This window comes from Octopus bimaculoides, chromosome 3 (genome assembly GCF_046866305.1).
Source record: "Octopus bimaculoides isolate indiv1 chromosome 3, ASM4686630v1, whole genome shotgun sequence".
NCBI lineage: Eukaryota > Metazoa > Mollusca > Cephalopoda > Octopoda > Octopodidae > Octopus > Octopus bimaculoides.
In genome coordinates this window covers 70,704,023-70,720,385 of record NC_142930.1, presented here as the reverse complement: position 1 = coordinate 70,720,385, position 16,363 = coordinate 70,704,023, and the positions used below count along the sequence as shown (strand labels likewise).

Genomic DNA, 16,363 nt, shown 5'->3' with positions numbered 1-16,363 from the left:
ATGATTAAATATTTTTTTTTGAAATCGTGTGTAGATAGATACATAGATAGATAGATAGATAGATAGATAGATAGATAGATAGATAGATAGATAGATAGATACATACATACATACATACACACATACATACATACGTATAGATATTGATATATACTCTCACATAACCACATATAACAATAGTTTTTATATTCTGTATGTATTTTATGTTTGCATACTGAATCTATCCAATTCGTTCGTCTATGCTATGCAGACGATGTAAAGATATTAGTGTTAAGAATAAGAAAACATTTTCTTACAAATATCCTCGAAAATTCGCCATGTTTGATCTTCTTCAGCAGGATTATTTTTATAGTATAGTAAAGACCATTTGCCAACATAATGTGGTTGTCCTACACAGCCACATTATGTTGGTAAATAGCCTCTACTTAAAAGAACTTTAAGAGATTTAGAAATAATAATATTTCTATTATTTTAATGTTTTATCTGTAATAATTTTTTTCATGCATGTTTTATAAATGTATACATATGTTCTCACATCGCTGCCCTGAACATGTATGTCAAATAACTTTTACATTTGTAGAGCTAATGGAAACATGATAATGCCTTTTTCTTTTCTTTTTTTAGAGAGTAATAAAAATTATAATTTATGATCTCATTCACACACACACAGTATATTCTTGCAGTAACCTACAGTAACTTCTCGCAGTAACGGGCTTATTTAATTGTATGGAAAGAAGCTGGAAATTCAAAGCGGCAACCAGAACCTGCACTGCTGTTAGTCAAGGCGAGTTATATAGAGTGTCTAAAATAAGATCGACATTCCAGAAAGATCAAATGCATTAAAAAGCAACATATTCATGCTTCTGTTATTTATTATGCTTGCAAACATGACACATGTATGCAAGTGTGGTTGCAACAGCTCCTACCATTGTAGTTTAGAGTAGACGCAAACATGCAACCTTCAAAAACAAAATTGTAAATGTCGAAACTATACCAGCTGCCCTCTAGGAGGATACTGCCTCTCAAGTGCTGTAGTCTACAAAGCCACCGACACACCGTCCCATTGCATCACAAGACACTACACCGGCATGATAACCAATGCCTTCAAGTAAAGGCACACGCAGGACATGCTTTCGCATAGATACAAAGAGGCATGCCCATCTCTTTGTATCGTCTCCTCAACAGCCGAAACTGGAGTCGTCCAAGAGTTTGTAAACTATGCCCGAGAGACACCCATCTGCAAACACACAATAGTGAAATTTGACCCTTCTACTAACCCAATCACCTGATTATACTGGATAATAGTCTAAGCAAAATTGCTTCCGCTGGCAGCACATCCTCCAGCTACCTCACTCTAGAGCGGTAGCAACGCATCAAATTTCACCATCAGGTGTGAGCTGATGGACGTCGCACGCCCATATTTCATAAACACTTGGACATACCCTATTTCAATTTTTTTTCCTGAATTTTTCTAAATTATCAACGGCATATTTGCTGTTACCTCCAACCAATTCTATTAATATACAACTTTTATTCTTCCTTAACTATTTGCCACCAGACGCCATTCATATGCAATCTAGACACGTCACGTTTAAGTTTGCAGTGACTCCAGGAACCGAGCCATCGAAACCATTCTCTAATATCGTCATCCATATCGTTTCTCCTTCACCAGTACAATATCCAAATCACAATACTCATCAGGGAAACAACATAGTAAACTATAAACCAAAAACGGAGAACATAAAACTAAAACTCTCAACATGGCTTCATCTGCTAGGCCAATCACGTCACTGAGAACTTTTCCTGGGAACATAAATCTTTAACGTAACCAAAGATTGCCCCACCAAAAACGAAAGTACAACGCACAAGCGAGAGGCATAATATCGTACTGTTCATAGATATGGGACGGTGTAAATGGTATATACCGTGTACACCATCCAAGAAAATGATCAACCCACTGACACACAAAGGTGCTTAACAAAGAATTCTTTCAACCACTGACTAACGGGCGAGTTATATGACACTATCTCTCTCTCTCTCTCTCTCTCTCTCTCTCTCTCTCTCTCTCTCTCTCTCTTCTCTCTCTCTTTCTCTTTCTCTCTCTCTCTCTCTCTCTCGTTCTCTCTCTCCATCCTACCCCTCTCCTCTCTCTATTCTCTCCCTCTTGCTCTGCCTGTTTCACAGCCCAGTTAGTTCGCTTTGTCTTACGTCCATTCAGAGACTTCCGATTTACGTATTTTGCTTCCGACCGTCAGCCAGCACTAAACATAATGCCCAGCACTTACATTATTCGGCCTACAGGAATTCTCACCAATGATTTTCCTGCCGCCGTGAACTTGCGACCGCTCAAAACCGTCTCACCGACCAGCACAATATATAAGAATGTATCTACAGATTTTATCTTTCAGATATTCATGTGCACTGGATTTTCTTTGCATTGTGCATTTATTCTATTTGCTCTGGGAGTATTAATATTTTAAACTTCGAAGCCATATGTTTCATCATATATCGTGTGAGTGTGTGTGTGTGTATGTGTGTGTGTGTGTGCGTGTGTGTGCGTGTGTGTGCGTGTGTGTGTGTGTGTGTGTGTGTGTGTGTGTGTGTGTGCGTGCGCGCGCGCGCGTGCGCGCGCGCGTGTTTATCTAATGCAATGCAAGTAATTTATGTAAATACGCCTTCTGCTATTCAGTGATTCTTTTACTACTATAATCTAAGTCACATTTAATATTCAAATTAAAACAGCCAATCAACTAATCCTTAAACCCCTCCTACTATAGATATTCATGTCTCTTATTCTCTCCCTATGTAATTCCATATGCCTTAATTTCAAAAACAAAAATAATATAAGTATTTGACTGAAAATATTTCTCTGATATACACTTGTGGAATCGACGAACTGCCTGCTATCTCGACTGTAAAAGAATCACTGAAAATAGATAAACTAACACTTTTATACTTTCAGTACAATAATTTTGTAAATTTTTCACGAAAAGTTTACCATCAAAATTGAGAAAATGATATTCAGATCTTTTTATTTTCTTTATTTAATCATATTCACAGTGAAAAGTGAAAATAATGCATTTAATATTATGCAAAATATTTTGTCGGAATATGATAATACCACTGCAGCAGATAAAAACATTTCTCCGTGGTTTCTTAAACAAGTAATAAATTTCTTAAAATGTGGTCCTTTACCGAAGTTACACAACGGTAGAATACAATCTATCATAAAGTGGGAAGAACAAAAAATATATCTGGAACAAAAATGCAACCGCTATTTTCAAGCAAGCCAGCGAAATACGACCGACGTTGTTTGTCTGAATGGTAAATGGAAGTATCAAGATAAAAAATGTAAGTTAACAACCTGCCCAATTTTTCATAAACCTGCTCACAGTATCTTAACCGATGTTGCATACACATATAACTCTGTTGTTTACTTCTCATGCTTTTCTGGTTATTCTATGCGAGGAAACACTACAATACGTTGTCAAGAAAATAGGCAGTGGTCAACTCCACCACCAGTTTGTGAAAGTACTAAATGTCTTCCACCGCATCCACCGAAAAATGGTAGTGTAAACAATACAAATGAAGTTAAAATTAACGAAACCATTTCTTTCAGTTGCTCAAAACCATATAATCTGAAAGGCGAATCAGTGTTAACTTGTCTTGAAGATGGTGAATGGAACTTTCCGACACCTATCTGCACGTTGAAATGCTTTGTACCGGAAATTGCTGGCAGAGTGGTGACTATTTCTGAAGGTACAATTTTAAAACCCAGAACATTAATCAATGAAGGAGGGAAAGTGATATATTCTTGCAAACGATCTTTCATTCCAGTTGCGTTTGGTGTCGTTCAATGCTTGTCAGGTAAATGGTACCCAGACATACAGTGCAGAAAAACGTGTGCAATTGAGGCACGAAGTGGATTAAATTTTATTTTGTTGCGTAATTCTTCAGTTATCGAATACAGCTGTTCAGCAGGAGAAACATTGTTGGGAGATTCTATCAGAACCTGTTTCGAAAATGGAACCTGGAGTGGAACACTTCCAAGGTGTGTAAAAAGCTGTCAACTGTTACCCGAATTTGGCATATATAGCTACCGATATTCACACACTTTGAAATATCTTCCGTTTGGCAGCTTAATTCCACAAGATACGAATATCATTTATTCATGTCGTGTCAATTACTTGAGGAATGTTTACGGAAATGTTACTTGTAATAATGGTGTATTAAATCCGCAACCAATCTGTTCATATATGAATAGAAGTGATGTTTGGGTGAATAAAAAGAACTCTCTTCAGTACAAAAATCGTTCAACAGTGTCGGTTTGTGCCACAAAATATAAATGCATACATTTTGGCTACTTTGATATAGGTTGTGAACAGATTAAATGTAACAACTTTAATTGTGTTGCTGTGCATTTTGACAATGTCACGTCAGAAATAGATTTTAGGAATATCCATGGAAGTTGTTGTGCTTTGAGCTGTTATGGATAGTAATAACAAAGCACTCCCTGCCTGAAGCTTTTCCGTATTCACAAACATATATATGCATGCGTAATTTGTCTGAAATGGAATGGAATATATTCCATATTTACCTACAGAACTATAGCAATGTAAGTGAAGCAATTCTTCTTTGTATTTTCGCCATGTTTTATAAACTATACATTGCTGGAATTGAATTATTTTCCTTGCATATTTATGCACAAATTTTATTTTATTTGACAATGTTCAACCCCGCAGGAGCGATAATATATTGACTTTTTTTGATGTTTTGGAACGGAAATATACTTTTACTCCATACACACTTTGTATTAGAAGTGAATAGAACCTGATTTAAGTTTAAACGGGTTGGAAGTAAAGATGATTGCATAAACCGGGTGATGGCTTCGTTAAAACAGCTTTTTGTTTGCTCTGCACATGACTTAAAGGAAAAATTAAATAAAACTTATCTTTGCAAATGTTTAATAAACGTGTATTATGCCAAGGTATTGAATAATCATTCAGTTTAATGCTACATTGTTTCTATATAGAACTTCACATACATACAAGCATTTACATATGTATGTATATATACATATGTTTATATATACAGATATATATATATATATGTGTGTATATATATGTGTGTGTGTGTATGTGTGTGTGTGCGTGTGTGTGTACATATATATATATATATATATATATATATATGTACATATCTACTACATACGTGGAAAATCGATGTGTGTTTGTTTGTGGCGTTGTTAGCTAACTCCTCCTACATCGTTTTATTGATTTTGATGAAACTTCACACGTGAGTATAACTCATGTCTTGAAACCTCGTGACATACTTAAATTGTTGAAATAATCGATAATACGGCCCCTGGAAGCGACCTTTATATATATATATATATATATATATATATACCTTATATAACAAATTTTTTAAACATCCAAGGGAAATAACTCATACTACCTACACAATATTTTTTTAAACAATCAAGGGAAATAACCCATTTCCTTGTTTATGTTCGATTACTCTGAACCAACGATCAGCCGACCTAATTCAGATTTTCACTACTCACAGTTTTGAACTGCTAAACATTGTTATTGTAGTTCCTTAATTTGAATCACTTCATTCATACATTTCTATGAATGCCTATTACTCTGATAATTCTGCCTTTGTTCTCAACAATATGTCTATCCTTCTGGCTGCTTTTCGATAGTTATAAAAACAAGAACTCTGTAAGCTAAACGGAGCTTACTGACAGCGACCACTTGTGAGTGTAAACGTTATTATTGCACTTTCTTCTAACACTTCATTCATATATTTCTATACGTATATACTACATTCATATATTACCTTTAATAACTTAGCCTCATAAAGTTCACCTTTAAAATGCCACGACGAGTCAGAGTAAGACTGGGTGCTTCTACTTCACAAGCTGCTCTCATGTGACAACGGCGATCTCAGGTAAGTTTTTGATTCATTATGTTTCATATTTACAAAACCAAACAATTATTCCTCTCTCTTTACCCTTTTTACTCTTTTACTTGTTTCAGTCTTTTTGACTGTGGCCATGCTGGAGCACCGCCTTTAGTCGAGCAAATCGACCCCGGGACTTATTCTTTGGAAGCCTAGTACTTATTCTATCGGTCTCTTTTGGCGAACCGCTAAGTTACAGGGACATAAACACACCAGCATCGGTTGTCAAGCGATGTTGAGGGGACAAACACAGACACACAAACATATATATATATATATATATATATATACATACATACATACGATGGGCTTCTTTCAGTTTCCGTCTACCAAATCCACTCACAAGGCTTTGGTCAGCCCGAGGCTATAGTAGAAGACACTTGCCCAAGGTGCCATGCAGTGGGACTGAACCCGGAACCATGTGGTTGGTAAGCAAGTTACTTACCACACAGCCACTCCCGCGCCTATATCGAAATTGCTTTCTTATATCAGAGTAATAAGGCGTTTCAATAGAACATTTTTACCCACGGGAATAACCGGGTACACCAGCTAGTTTATATATATATATATATATATATATATATATATATATATATATATATATATATATATATATATATATATATAGATAGATAGATAGATAGATAGATAGATAGATTGCTCTTCATATTGCATTTAAGGTAATGCTCGCATTACTTAAATAAATTGAAGTAGCATGAAACGTGCGTACTGCAATCACCTTTGAAATCCGTGTTGCTTATTTTTTGATATATATATATATATATATATATATATATATATATATATATATATATATATGTATATATATATATATATATATATATATATATATATATATATATATATATATATATATATATATATATATATATATATATATATACATATATATATATATATATATATATATATCAAAAAATAAGCAACACGGATTTCAAAGGTGATTGCAGTACGCACGCTATATATATATATATATATATATATATATATATATATCAAAAAATAAGCAACACGGATTTCAAAGGTGATTGCAGTACGCACGTTTCATGCTACTTCAATTTATTTAAGTAATGCGAGCATTACCTTAAATGCAATATGAAGAGCAATCTTCAGCTGCACGAAAATGCAGAAAAATTACTGTAGAAAAGACATATTAAAAATGCGGCAATATTTCAAATCCAAGTGGGAGAGAGAATACATAAAAATCCAAATGTGAGGAAGAATACATAAGTCCATCTTGACATAGCCGAGTCTATCAGGCTAGTAATTGATTCCAGACAAAAGTTTTAACTTTCTCAGATTTTATTGTTTCTTATCTAGTGGTGATAGCAAAGGGACAATTACTTCTAAAGAGAGGGAAGGTGTAAGCAGTATGCATGGACAAGGCTATAAAATGTATTAGAATCTAAAGGTTTCACTGGTCATAGTAGTATCAGGTCATTTTACTACTATCAAAGTGTTGTGGAATTAATGTTGAGGAATTACAGCCCTAGGTATATGGGTCAAATAGGATTTTTACTTTTAGTCTGAATAGAGTAACAGTATAGTGGTACAGATAACAACAATACTCTAACCAATGTTTTCATAATAAGAGGTATGTTAATAAAACAAATAAAATGAGATGTAATTATTTTCCACAAAAATCCTGAAATAATGTCAGTATTGAATTCAGGGGTTCTGGCTAGGGTGTAAAATTTAAGGATATTAAGTATATAATGATCATGAAAACTATTTTGATTTATCTCAAAAAAAATTTTTAGCTGAAGATAAGATAATGATACTATTTAGGAGACACATAGGTAAGCTTTATTTATATAATGCGAATAAAAATTATTATCGGATTTATATTAGTTTATAATAATGTGTTTACTAAGGTTAAAGGGACTGAAAAAAGAAAGGATGTTAGGAAATAACAAGGATAATCAATACAGGAATCTGATGATTGATTTAAGTAGATTAGATGTTAAGGTGAGAGATCAGGAATATATGTTATAAAGGTTCAATTATCAATATAAATATGTGCTAATTGATAGTCCTAGATGACCATAATAGAAGTAAAGTACTATAATTTGATAACTTTAGTTACTTAAATAAAAGCCCTATTTTTTAAAAAATTTAAAAGTGCGAGTAGAGCAGTGCACACATGATACCCTAAGGTCTAATCTATTATTCATTACATTAGGATTGTTCCTAAGTTTAAAAATTTCATATATTTCCATAGAACAATTCACATCCATATCTATTATTTCTATAAGGTTGAGCTTTTCTTATAATTTCCCATTTAAGGCTAAAATTAATACCATTATCTTTTAACTCCCAAATTTTACTTGCCAATGTCGTACTATTTGCCTTGTGTCTAAGTCTAAACGAAGACTTATGGTTATATATTCTCCGTTTCAGGTTAATACTACATCCTATATAAATATAATTCTCTGTTATAGTACTAATGATGCATCTGTACACTACGTTACGGGTGCAACAAAATCCAAATAAAGGACAATGGGACTTTTTTCTACAGTTGCACATGATGGGGTTATCAACCCCACCTATATTATTTCTAATACCTCTATTATTATTATTACTACAATTATGTACACTAATATCATTTATCAATTCTTCAATTCTATTATTAGGTATATATTGATTACTAGCAGAAATACCCGGCTTTGCCCGGGTTAAAGAGAATAATGAAATCTAAAAACGCCGTCTAGACTACGCAACCCTCAACTGTTAGTAGCTACGATACCATATTTCTACATTAATAACTCTCCAATCCATGCCAGCATGGAACATAGACATTAAGTGGAATGCCAGTCTCTCATCTAGGAGGGCCTTGAAATCAATGTTACCAACTGGGGACTATGTGTGTCGTAGTGATAATAAAAAGACCCAAAGGAGGTCTGCAACGAAATAATTTTACTCAACACTTTGCAAGTGAATCAGTGGAGGCAAAGATGCGTCTCATTTACTTGACAATTTATGCACCACATTGCAGAAATCACAATGAAAGTATATCTGAAAGGGTAGTCTTACACTGTTGTACCGTTGAATTACAAATAATGCTCATCTGTTATGTTCGGGTTAAAATTTCATCAACATCAAAAATATATGAATTTTCATGGGAGTTATGGCCGTTATACATAGAATATAATTTCCAAATTTCATAAAGATCCGTTCAGTACTTTTGACGTAGTTTTGGATAAGAAAACAAATGACTAATGTGTGTGTTTGTGTGCATGTTTTTGTGTGTGATGGGTGTATATATGTATAGATATCTGTATGCATGTATATATATGTATATATGTGTACATATTACATGTACATCTATATATATATATATATATACATCTACACATGTGTATACATATACATGTATGCATATAGATCTATATCTATATATATATATATCTATGCATATACGTGTACATATACATGTATATGTATACATATACATCTCTTTCTCTCTCTTTCTCTCTTTCTCTGAAAGTATCTGTCATTACAGTATCGAAATGTGATTGTTTCAGTTAGTGGAATAACGTGTACATATACATCTATATGTATACATATACATCTCTCTCTCTCTCTCTCACTCTCTCTCTCTCTCTCTCTCTCTCTCTCTCTCTCTCTCTCTCTTTCTCTCTTTCTCTCTTTCTCTCTCTCTCTCTCTGAAAGTATCTGTCATTACAGTATCGAAATGTGATTGTTTCAGTTAGTAGAATAGTTTCATTTTTAAAGTGAAAGTATTTGACATGAGTGTTTTTGTTTCACTTTTGACACATAATACTTAAATAGTGGAGGAGATATTATGTTGCTGTGGGCTCGAACTCTGCAAGAAGTTAAAATTTTTTGACTAAAACACAACTGGAACCCTAAGTAAGGCATCTGTAAAATTTGAATGAAATTGGTTGCGTAGTTCTCGAGTTTTAGGGATTCACACACACAGACAGACAGACAGACACACAGACAGACATACAGACACACATTCTCATTTTTATATATATAGATTACCATCATTATTTGATTCATATCTTGCTTATTCTTTCCACATTAGGCATATTGATATTATATGAACTAGGTCCTTGATCACTATTATTTCTGTTGGAGTTGGGTCTATCATCAACTTCAGTTGAAACCGTAACGTCATTACTGATACATTCTAATTGTTGGTTGAAATTATGGTTGGTAGGACTAAGTATATTGTTACTATCTTCATAATTTCTTTCGCCATTGTTATTTTCACTTCTATTTGTATAATTATTAGTAGCATCATTATTGGTATTAGCTGGATTATTATGTGTATTCATATGATCACTATTTGTAATTTCATTTATTCTAGCTGACTTGATGTTTTTTTTGTTTAACCTAGCTATGATTGTACCTACATTAGGAAGGGTAGAGTAAGAAATTCTGATTTTATGACAAGAGAAGATTTTACTATATCTGTGGGAAGAAGGGAAATTTTTTTGTAAAATATTCATGAGGTAGTCCGAGGTAGGCTAGTAGGCCGAAGCACTCTTATTTTAAATCTTGGTATGTGTGTGTTTGTGCACGTGTATGCGTCTGTGTCTGTGTGTATGTGTATCTGTGACTGTATATGTATGCGGGCGTATCTGTGACTGTACCTGTGACAGTATATATATGCGGGCGCGAATGTGGGTGTGCATACATACACCTGCTTATAAGTATATATGTGATTGAATATGTGCATATATTTAACACCCTATGTTTATATGTGGATGTGTGCCTAGTCGTGTGCATCTATATGTGTGTGTGTGTGTGTGTGTACGTGTGTGCTTGTGTGTGTGTGTGTGTGTGCTTGCGTGTGTGTGTGTGTACGTGTATGTGTGTGTGCTTGCGTGTGTGTGTGCTTGCGTGTGTGTGTATACGTGTATCTGCGTATGTATATGTATGCATTTCTTTATAGTATGCTCTGCCCAGCAATAAAGTTCCCACTCATATCGTCATGCTTCAATGCTTCTGTGACCACGTTCCTTATGCATTACCACTGTGTCTCATTAAATTTAACAATTCCACTTATTCTGCTTAAAATATCTCTTCGGCGGCAAACGGTTTCAGTCACTAAACATGATATCAACTTACGTCAGTTGCTAAACAACGGTCGTGGGCACTTCTGTACAACCATGTCCGATAGGGTGATAGGTCTAAACTCCTACATCGTTCGCCAATGCATTTGAGAAAGCAATATCGTTACCCTTGATATCAGCAAAGCTTTAGACTGATTCTGGCATGTGAGACTCATTTCGAAACTTTTAGTCGATATATTTGAGCATTCTTAAATTTTAGACGTTGGGATCTGATAGCCAGATTCTATCGCATCGAATCATCTCGCTGCATGTTGACGGAGCTCTTCCTCTCTCACACTCATACAATACTGTTGTACTCTGAAATTCAATTTGTCCTCTGTCTCCTTCTTTCTTATCACCTATGAGCTGTTTGGCCTTCCGTTTAACTTTTACGCAAGTGATACTATCCTACCTTCCTCTGCAATTTTCCCCAGCTTCGCATCCTTCGCCGATAACATTGACACCGCAACACAAACATACAACGATCTATGAACTGAAACCGTGTGCGTGCCCTCTGTTGGAGTGATGAGAAACTTGTCCCCTTCGACAGTAAATATGTACAGGAACTGCTCATATCAAAAGGAAATCATCATACTTCACACCTTTAAAACATGAGCAGCAATCTGATAGATGTCTCACAACACCGAGGATTTTAGGTCGTACAACACCGAGGATTTCTCATCGCAAAGCATGTACTTATAGCTAATTTAACCTTTCACTACCAAATTATACATATTCCCATCTGGACGGTAGTGCTGTTGTGCACAGAGACATCCTAATCCGCCTCCATTTGACTGACTAGTATGACATCACTCTGTTTTGTACTACCTCTACAATAATAGGCGCAGTTCCTTGCAGCTGGCTGATATCGTGCCAACGTCCCTCAAGCACTCCCAGTCTGTATGTCTCCCATCCTCTTCTATTCCATGCTGTGTCCAAATCCTTTAAGACTCGCAATAACCTGCTACACCTAGTTCTTCCTTCGCACATCATAGGTTCTCTAAAATTTTCTACCTTTTCATGTTTCTCCTGCAAGTGTTGATTTACAATAGCTTAAGGAGACCAATAACGATTTCTATCTCATCAGAACAACGAACTTGCGAATAATTTGTGCACTGCCTATTTCTCCAATCCGGCAAAGAGTTAAAAGACGTGTAACCCTGAAATATATATCTGTTCATGTCTAAATAGATACATATGCTCTACACGCCCGTGCGTGCATATATGTTTATGTATATATATATGTTTATATATATGTGTGCGTGTGTGTGTGTGTGTGTGTGTGTGTGTGTGTGTGTGTGTGTAAATATATATATATGTATATATATATATATATATATATATATATATATATATATATATATATATATATATATATATACATACACACACACACACACATATATACTCTTTTACTTGTTTCAGTCATTTGACTGCGGCCATGCTGGAGCACCGCCTTTATTCGAGCAAATCGACCCCAGGATTTATTCTTTGTAAGCCTAGTACTTATTCTATCGGTCTCTTTTGCCGAAATGCTAAGTTACGGGTACGTAAACACACCACCATCGGTTGTCAAGCGTTGTTTGGGGGACAAACACAGACACACAAACACACACATACATATACGTATACATATATACGACGGGCTTCTTTTCAGTTTCCGTTTACCAAATCCACTCACAAGGCTTTGGTCGGCTCGAGGCTATAGTAGAAGACACTTGCCCAATGTGCCACGCAGTTGGACTGAACCCGAAACCATGTGGTTGGTAAGCAAGCTACTTACCACACAGTCACTCATGCGCCTATAGTTCAAATTTATTGAAAACAAAAGATAGGAAGACAAGTGTAGGAACAAGAAACAGGTGTATTAGTTTATCGCTCGGGAAGAATTGTAAAGTCTTTGACGCTTGGAGCCTACGTTATTTAGTGCGTACATTATGTGGAATGGTGTGCGCTTCCTGTACTGGTGTGTATGTGTGTATGTGTTTGTGTGCGTATGTACGTGTGTATATGTGTGAGTGTGCGTAGTCATCACTGCAGAGCCGGCGTAGACATAGGAATTGAGAGTAGGGGATGGAGGGTTTGGTGTGGGTAGAGTGGAGGGAAGAGAAGTTGAGGATAGGAGTGTGAGTCTGTGTGTTTATAGTGGATGAAGGTAGTAAGAGGGGAGAGATGTATGCTGACAGAAATCTCGAGAAATTCGACGGAGGAGTTAGAGACAGTGCATTCGAGGGCAGGATGGAAGGACTGGACGAAAGAGAGGATAGAGTTACGATGTCCGTGGGAGAGTGAGGTAGCACCGATGCAGTCATCGATATAACGACCGTATAGTTCAGGAGTGGGACCAGTGAACTGTGAGAATATTTTGGCTTCAACATGGTCAACGATTAGGTTTGCATATTTGGGGCCCATTCTCCTTCCCATGGTCATTCCCAAGAATGCTGGTGAAATTCTTCTGTGAACGAGAATCAGTTGAGGGAGAGGACAAGTTCGGCCAAGCGTAGAAGTGTGGAGATGTCAGGCTGAGGGTTTGGACGAAGGTCAAGGCAGTGTTTTAGCGCAAGAAGGCCTTCGTGGTGCGGGATCACCGTGTAAAAGACTTAATGTCGAGAACAGGAGCCAAGAGGGATCAGGAGGGAAAGAAAAAGAGTTAAACAAACGAAGAGCATGATTAGTGTCATGAATGTTCGAGTAGGGAAAGCTACTTGGGGAGCAAGGACACGATCAAGGTACTTGGAGATCATTTCGGTGGGGTAGTCACAGGCGGAGACGATGGTGCGGCGAGAGTTGTTGGGCTTGTGAATTTGGGGAAGAAAGTAAATAGTGGGGGTGCGTGTGATACGTACAATGAGATTGGAGGCGGTGGGAGAAAGACGAGAGGATGAAATGTGGTCATGAATGTTAGAAGACAAAGTCTGTTGGTAGTTAGGCGTGGGTTGGATTGCGGTTGTCAATAGAAGGAGGTGTCTTGAAGTTGACGGAGAGCTTCAGCCTTATAAAGGTTTGTACACCATACCATACTACTACAGCTCCACCCTTGTCGGCCGGTTTGCTGATGATACCTTTGCGGTGTCTGAAGCATCGAAGGACCGAGATTTCTGCAGGGAAGATGTTTAAATATCTGGGACGCCTGCGAAAATTGAACCGGTGCACAACACGTTGACAGACGCTTGCAAATTGATCAACGACATGGAACTGGCCAGGATCTTGCGTCCAGTGGGATGGTCGGCAGCCGAGGTCGGTGAAGGATTTATGGAAGGTCAAAGTTGGGAACAAACACAGGACAGTGGAGACATACAAGGAAACCGATCGAAACAAACATGGAGGGTCGTTACACCAGTTGTTGGCACTCCGTCGCTTACGACGTCGAGGGTTCCAGTTGATCCAATCAACGGAACAGCCTGCTTGTGAAATTAACGTGCAAGTTCTCGGGATATTCAGCGTGACACAGTGTGACAAGGCTGACCCGTTACACCAGTTCGAGAGGAAAATAGGGAACGCTGGGAGAAATATTTTCTTTGAAAACAGAAAAGATAGAAGTGAGAGAAAGAATCATCTACTCCTTTGAACGTCCGTGCAGGAAAAGAAAGAAGGACGATGGTCACGTGTGAGCAACGAGAGAAAAGAGAAAGGGGGAGAGAGACAGATAGAAAACGATGAAAGAAGGAGGGGAGAAAATGGAATTAGAGAAGGATGGAGGAAGAAAACAGTTTAGAGTAGAGTTGCATCAAGAAGGTGAAGATAACCGTACTTGGAAATGGATGCGTGGCGTTCAATTAGATAATAATATAAACCAGAAAGAGCACTCGGAGAGCGCAGACCTCCGCCAAACCAGAAGGAGCAGCACTACAACGACATCAGAAATGTTAAAATATCAGCCTCTACCCACGTTGTCATGCTTTGATTAAAAGGTTACAGCATAGATTAGATTAGTTTCGGCCGAAGTTGACTCAGGCCATATCTAATTTAATAGCACCACCTGGAAGAGATACACAGTCAGCTCTGGGGAACCGTAGCCCGTTCAAGCCGAGGGTTATTGTGTTCAGAGACATATCTGGGTGTGGGTGGTTTCAAGCGATGGTGGGAGGAGAAACACAGACACACAAACATATACATACTTATAAAAACGATGGGCAGCTTTCAGTTTCCGTCTACCAAATCCACTCACAAGGCTTTGGTCAACCCGAGGCTATAGTAGAAAACACTCTCCCAGTGCGTGGCACTGACCCTGGACCATGTAGTTGTGAAGCAAGCTTCTTACCACACAGCCACACCTGCGCCTATGATATATTTCCAGCAACACTGGTACTATCTCGTACCCTTAATTATAATCATAAAATTATATATATATATATATATATATATATATATATATATATATATAATTTTATAATTATAATTAAGGGTATGAGATAGTACCAGTGTTGCTGGAAATAGGAGTCGAAAAATGCTCAAATAAACCACAATATCACTGAAACTTTAACATGCTGACTAAATCGTACCCTTAATTATAATTATAAATTTATGAATTTACCGTTTGGGATTTTATGCTTGCTAGCCACTTATGTAATTATTTAGTAATATTATCTTTATGTATAATTATACATCGTTTGAGTTTTGGCGCTGGTCTTTCAACAATTTTAACAAGCATGAGTATTAGTTTAACCCCAGGCAGCAGTACCCAGTGATGAAGACTAAGAATAATACGTCAGAGTTCGAAATCACGTGACATGGGTATAGCTGCAAAATTCATTTGCGCCTTCACCCCGCAATTGGTAGGTTGGCTTTCTATTCACTCCTCGATTTCGTCACATTGTTACATTTTCCGTGATATTGTGGCTCATTTTAGTATCTTTCGAGTCTTATTTCTAGCAACGCTGGTGCTATCTCGTACCTTTAATTATAATTATAAATTTACCTTTTTGGTTTTTATGTTTGCTTTCTCTCTCTCTCTCTCTCTCTCTCTCTCTCTCTCTATATATATATATATATATATATATATATATATATATATATATATATATATATATATGCAGAGAATGACAGATAGAAATTTTGGGTTATGTTTTCTATATCTGTTACTGAAATGTCTCTCGCCAAATATATACTAAAATGCACATGTGTTCATATGTGTGTGTGTGTGTTTGTGTGTGTGTGAGTGTGTGTATGTGTGAGTATGTGTGTGCGTGTGTGTATGTGTGTATGAGTGCGTGTATGTGTGAGTATGTGTGCGCGTGTGTGTATATGTGTGGGTGTGAGGATGCGTGCGTGCGTGTATCCTACTAAATTTA

The 16,363-nt window shown here is 36.6% G+C and overlaps 2 protein-coding genes across 2 annotated transcripts in view; both read left to right on the top strand.

The window, feature by feature from the left end:
• Positions 1 to 711: 711 nt before the first annotated feature.
• On the top strand, positions 712 to 4,987 carry LOC128251413 (P-selectin-like). Its single transcript, XM_052978259.2, has one exon. It carries the CDS (start codon positions 3,015 to 3,017, stop codon positions 4,494 to 4,496), a length of 1,482 nt encoding a protein of 493 aa, XP_052834219.2. The 5' UTR covers positions 712 to 3,014; the 3' UTR covers positions 4,497 to 4,987.
• Positions 4,988 to 5,127: 140 nt separating this feature from the next.
• The window catches only part of LOC149136583 (P-selectin-like), a 30,524-nt gene continuing 19,288 nt past the window's right edge, over positions 5,128 to 16,363 (top strand). The window contains exons 1-2 of the mRNA XM_089349208.1: positions 5,128 to 5,761; positions 5,859 to 5,955. The gene's annotated coding sequence lies outside the window, so the exon portion shown is untranslated. The remainder of the gene's footprint in view (positions 5,762 to 5,858; positions 5,956 to 16,363) is intronic.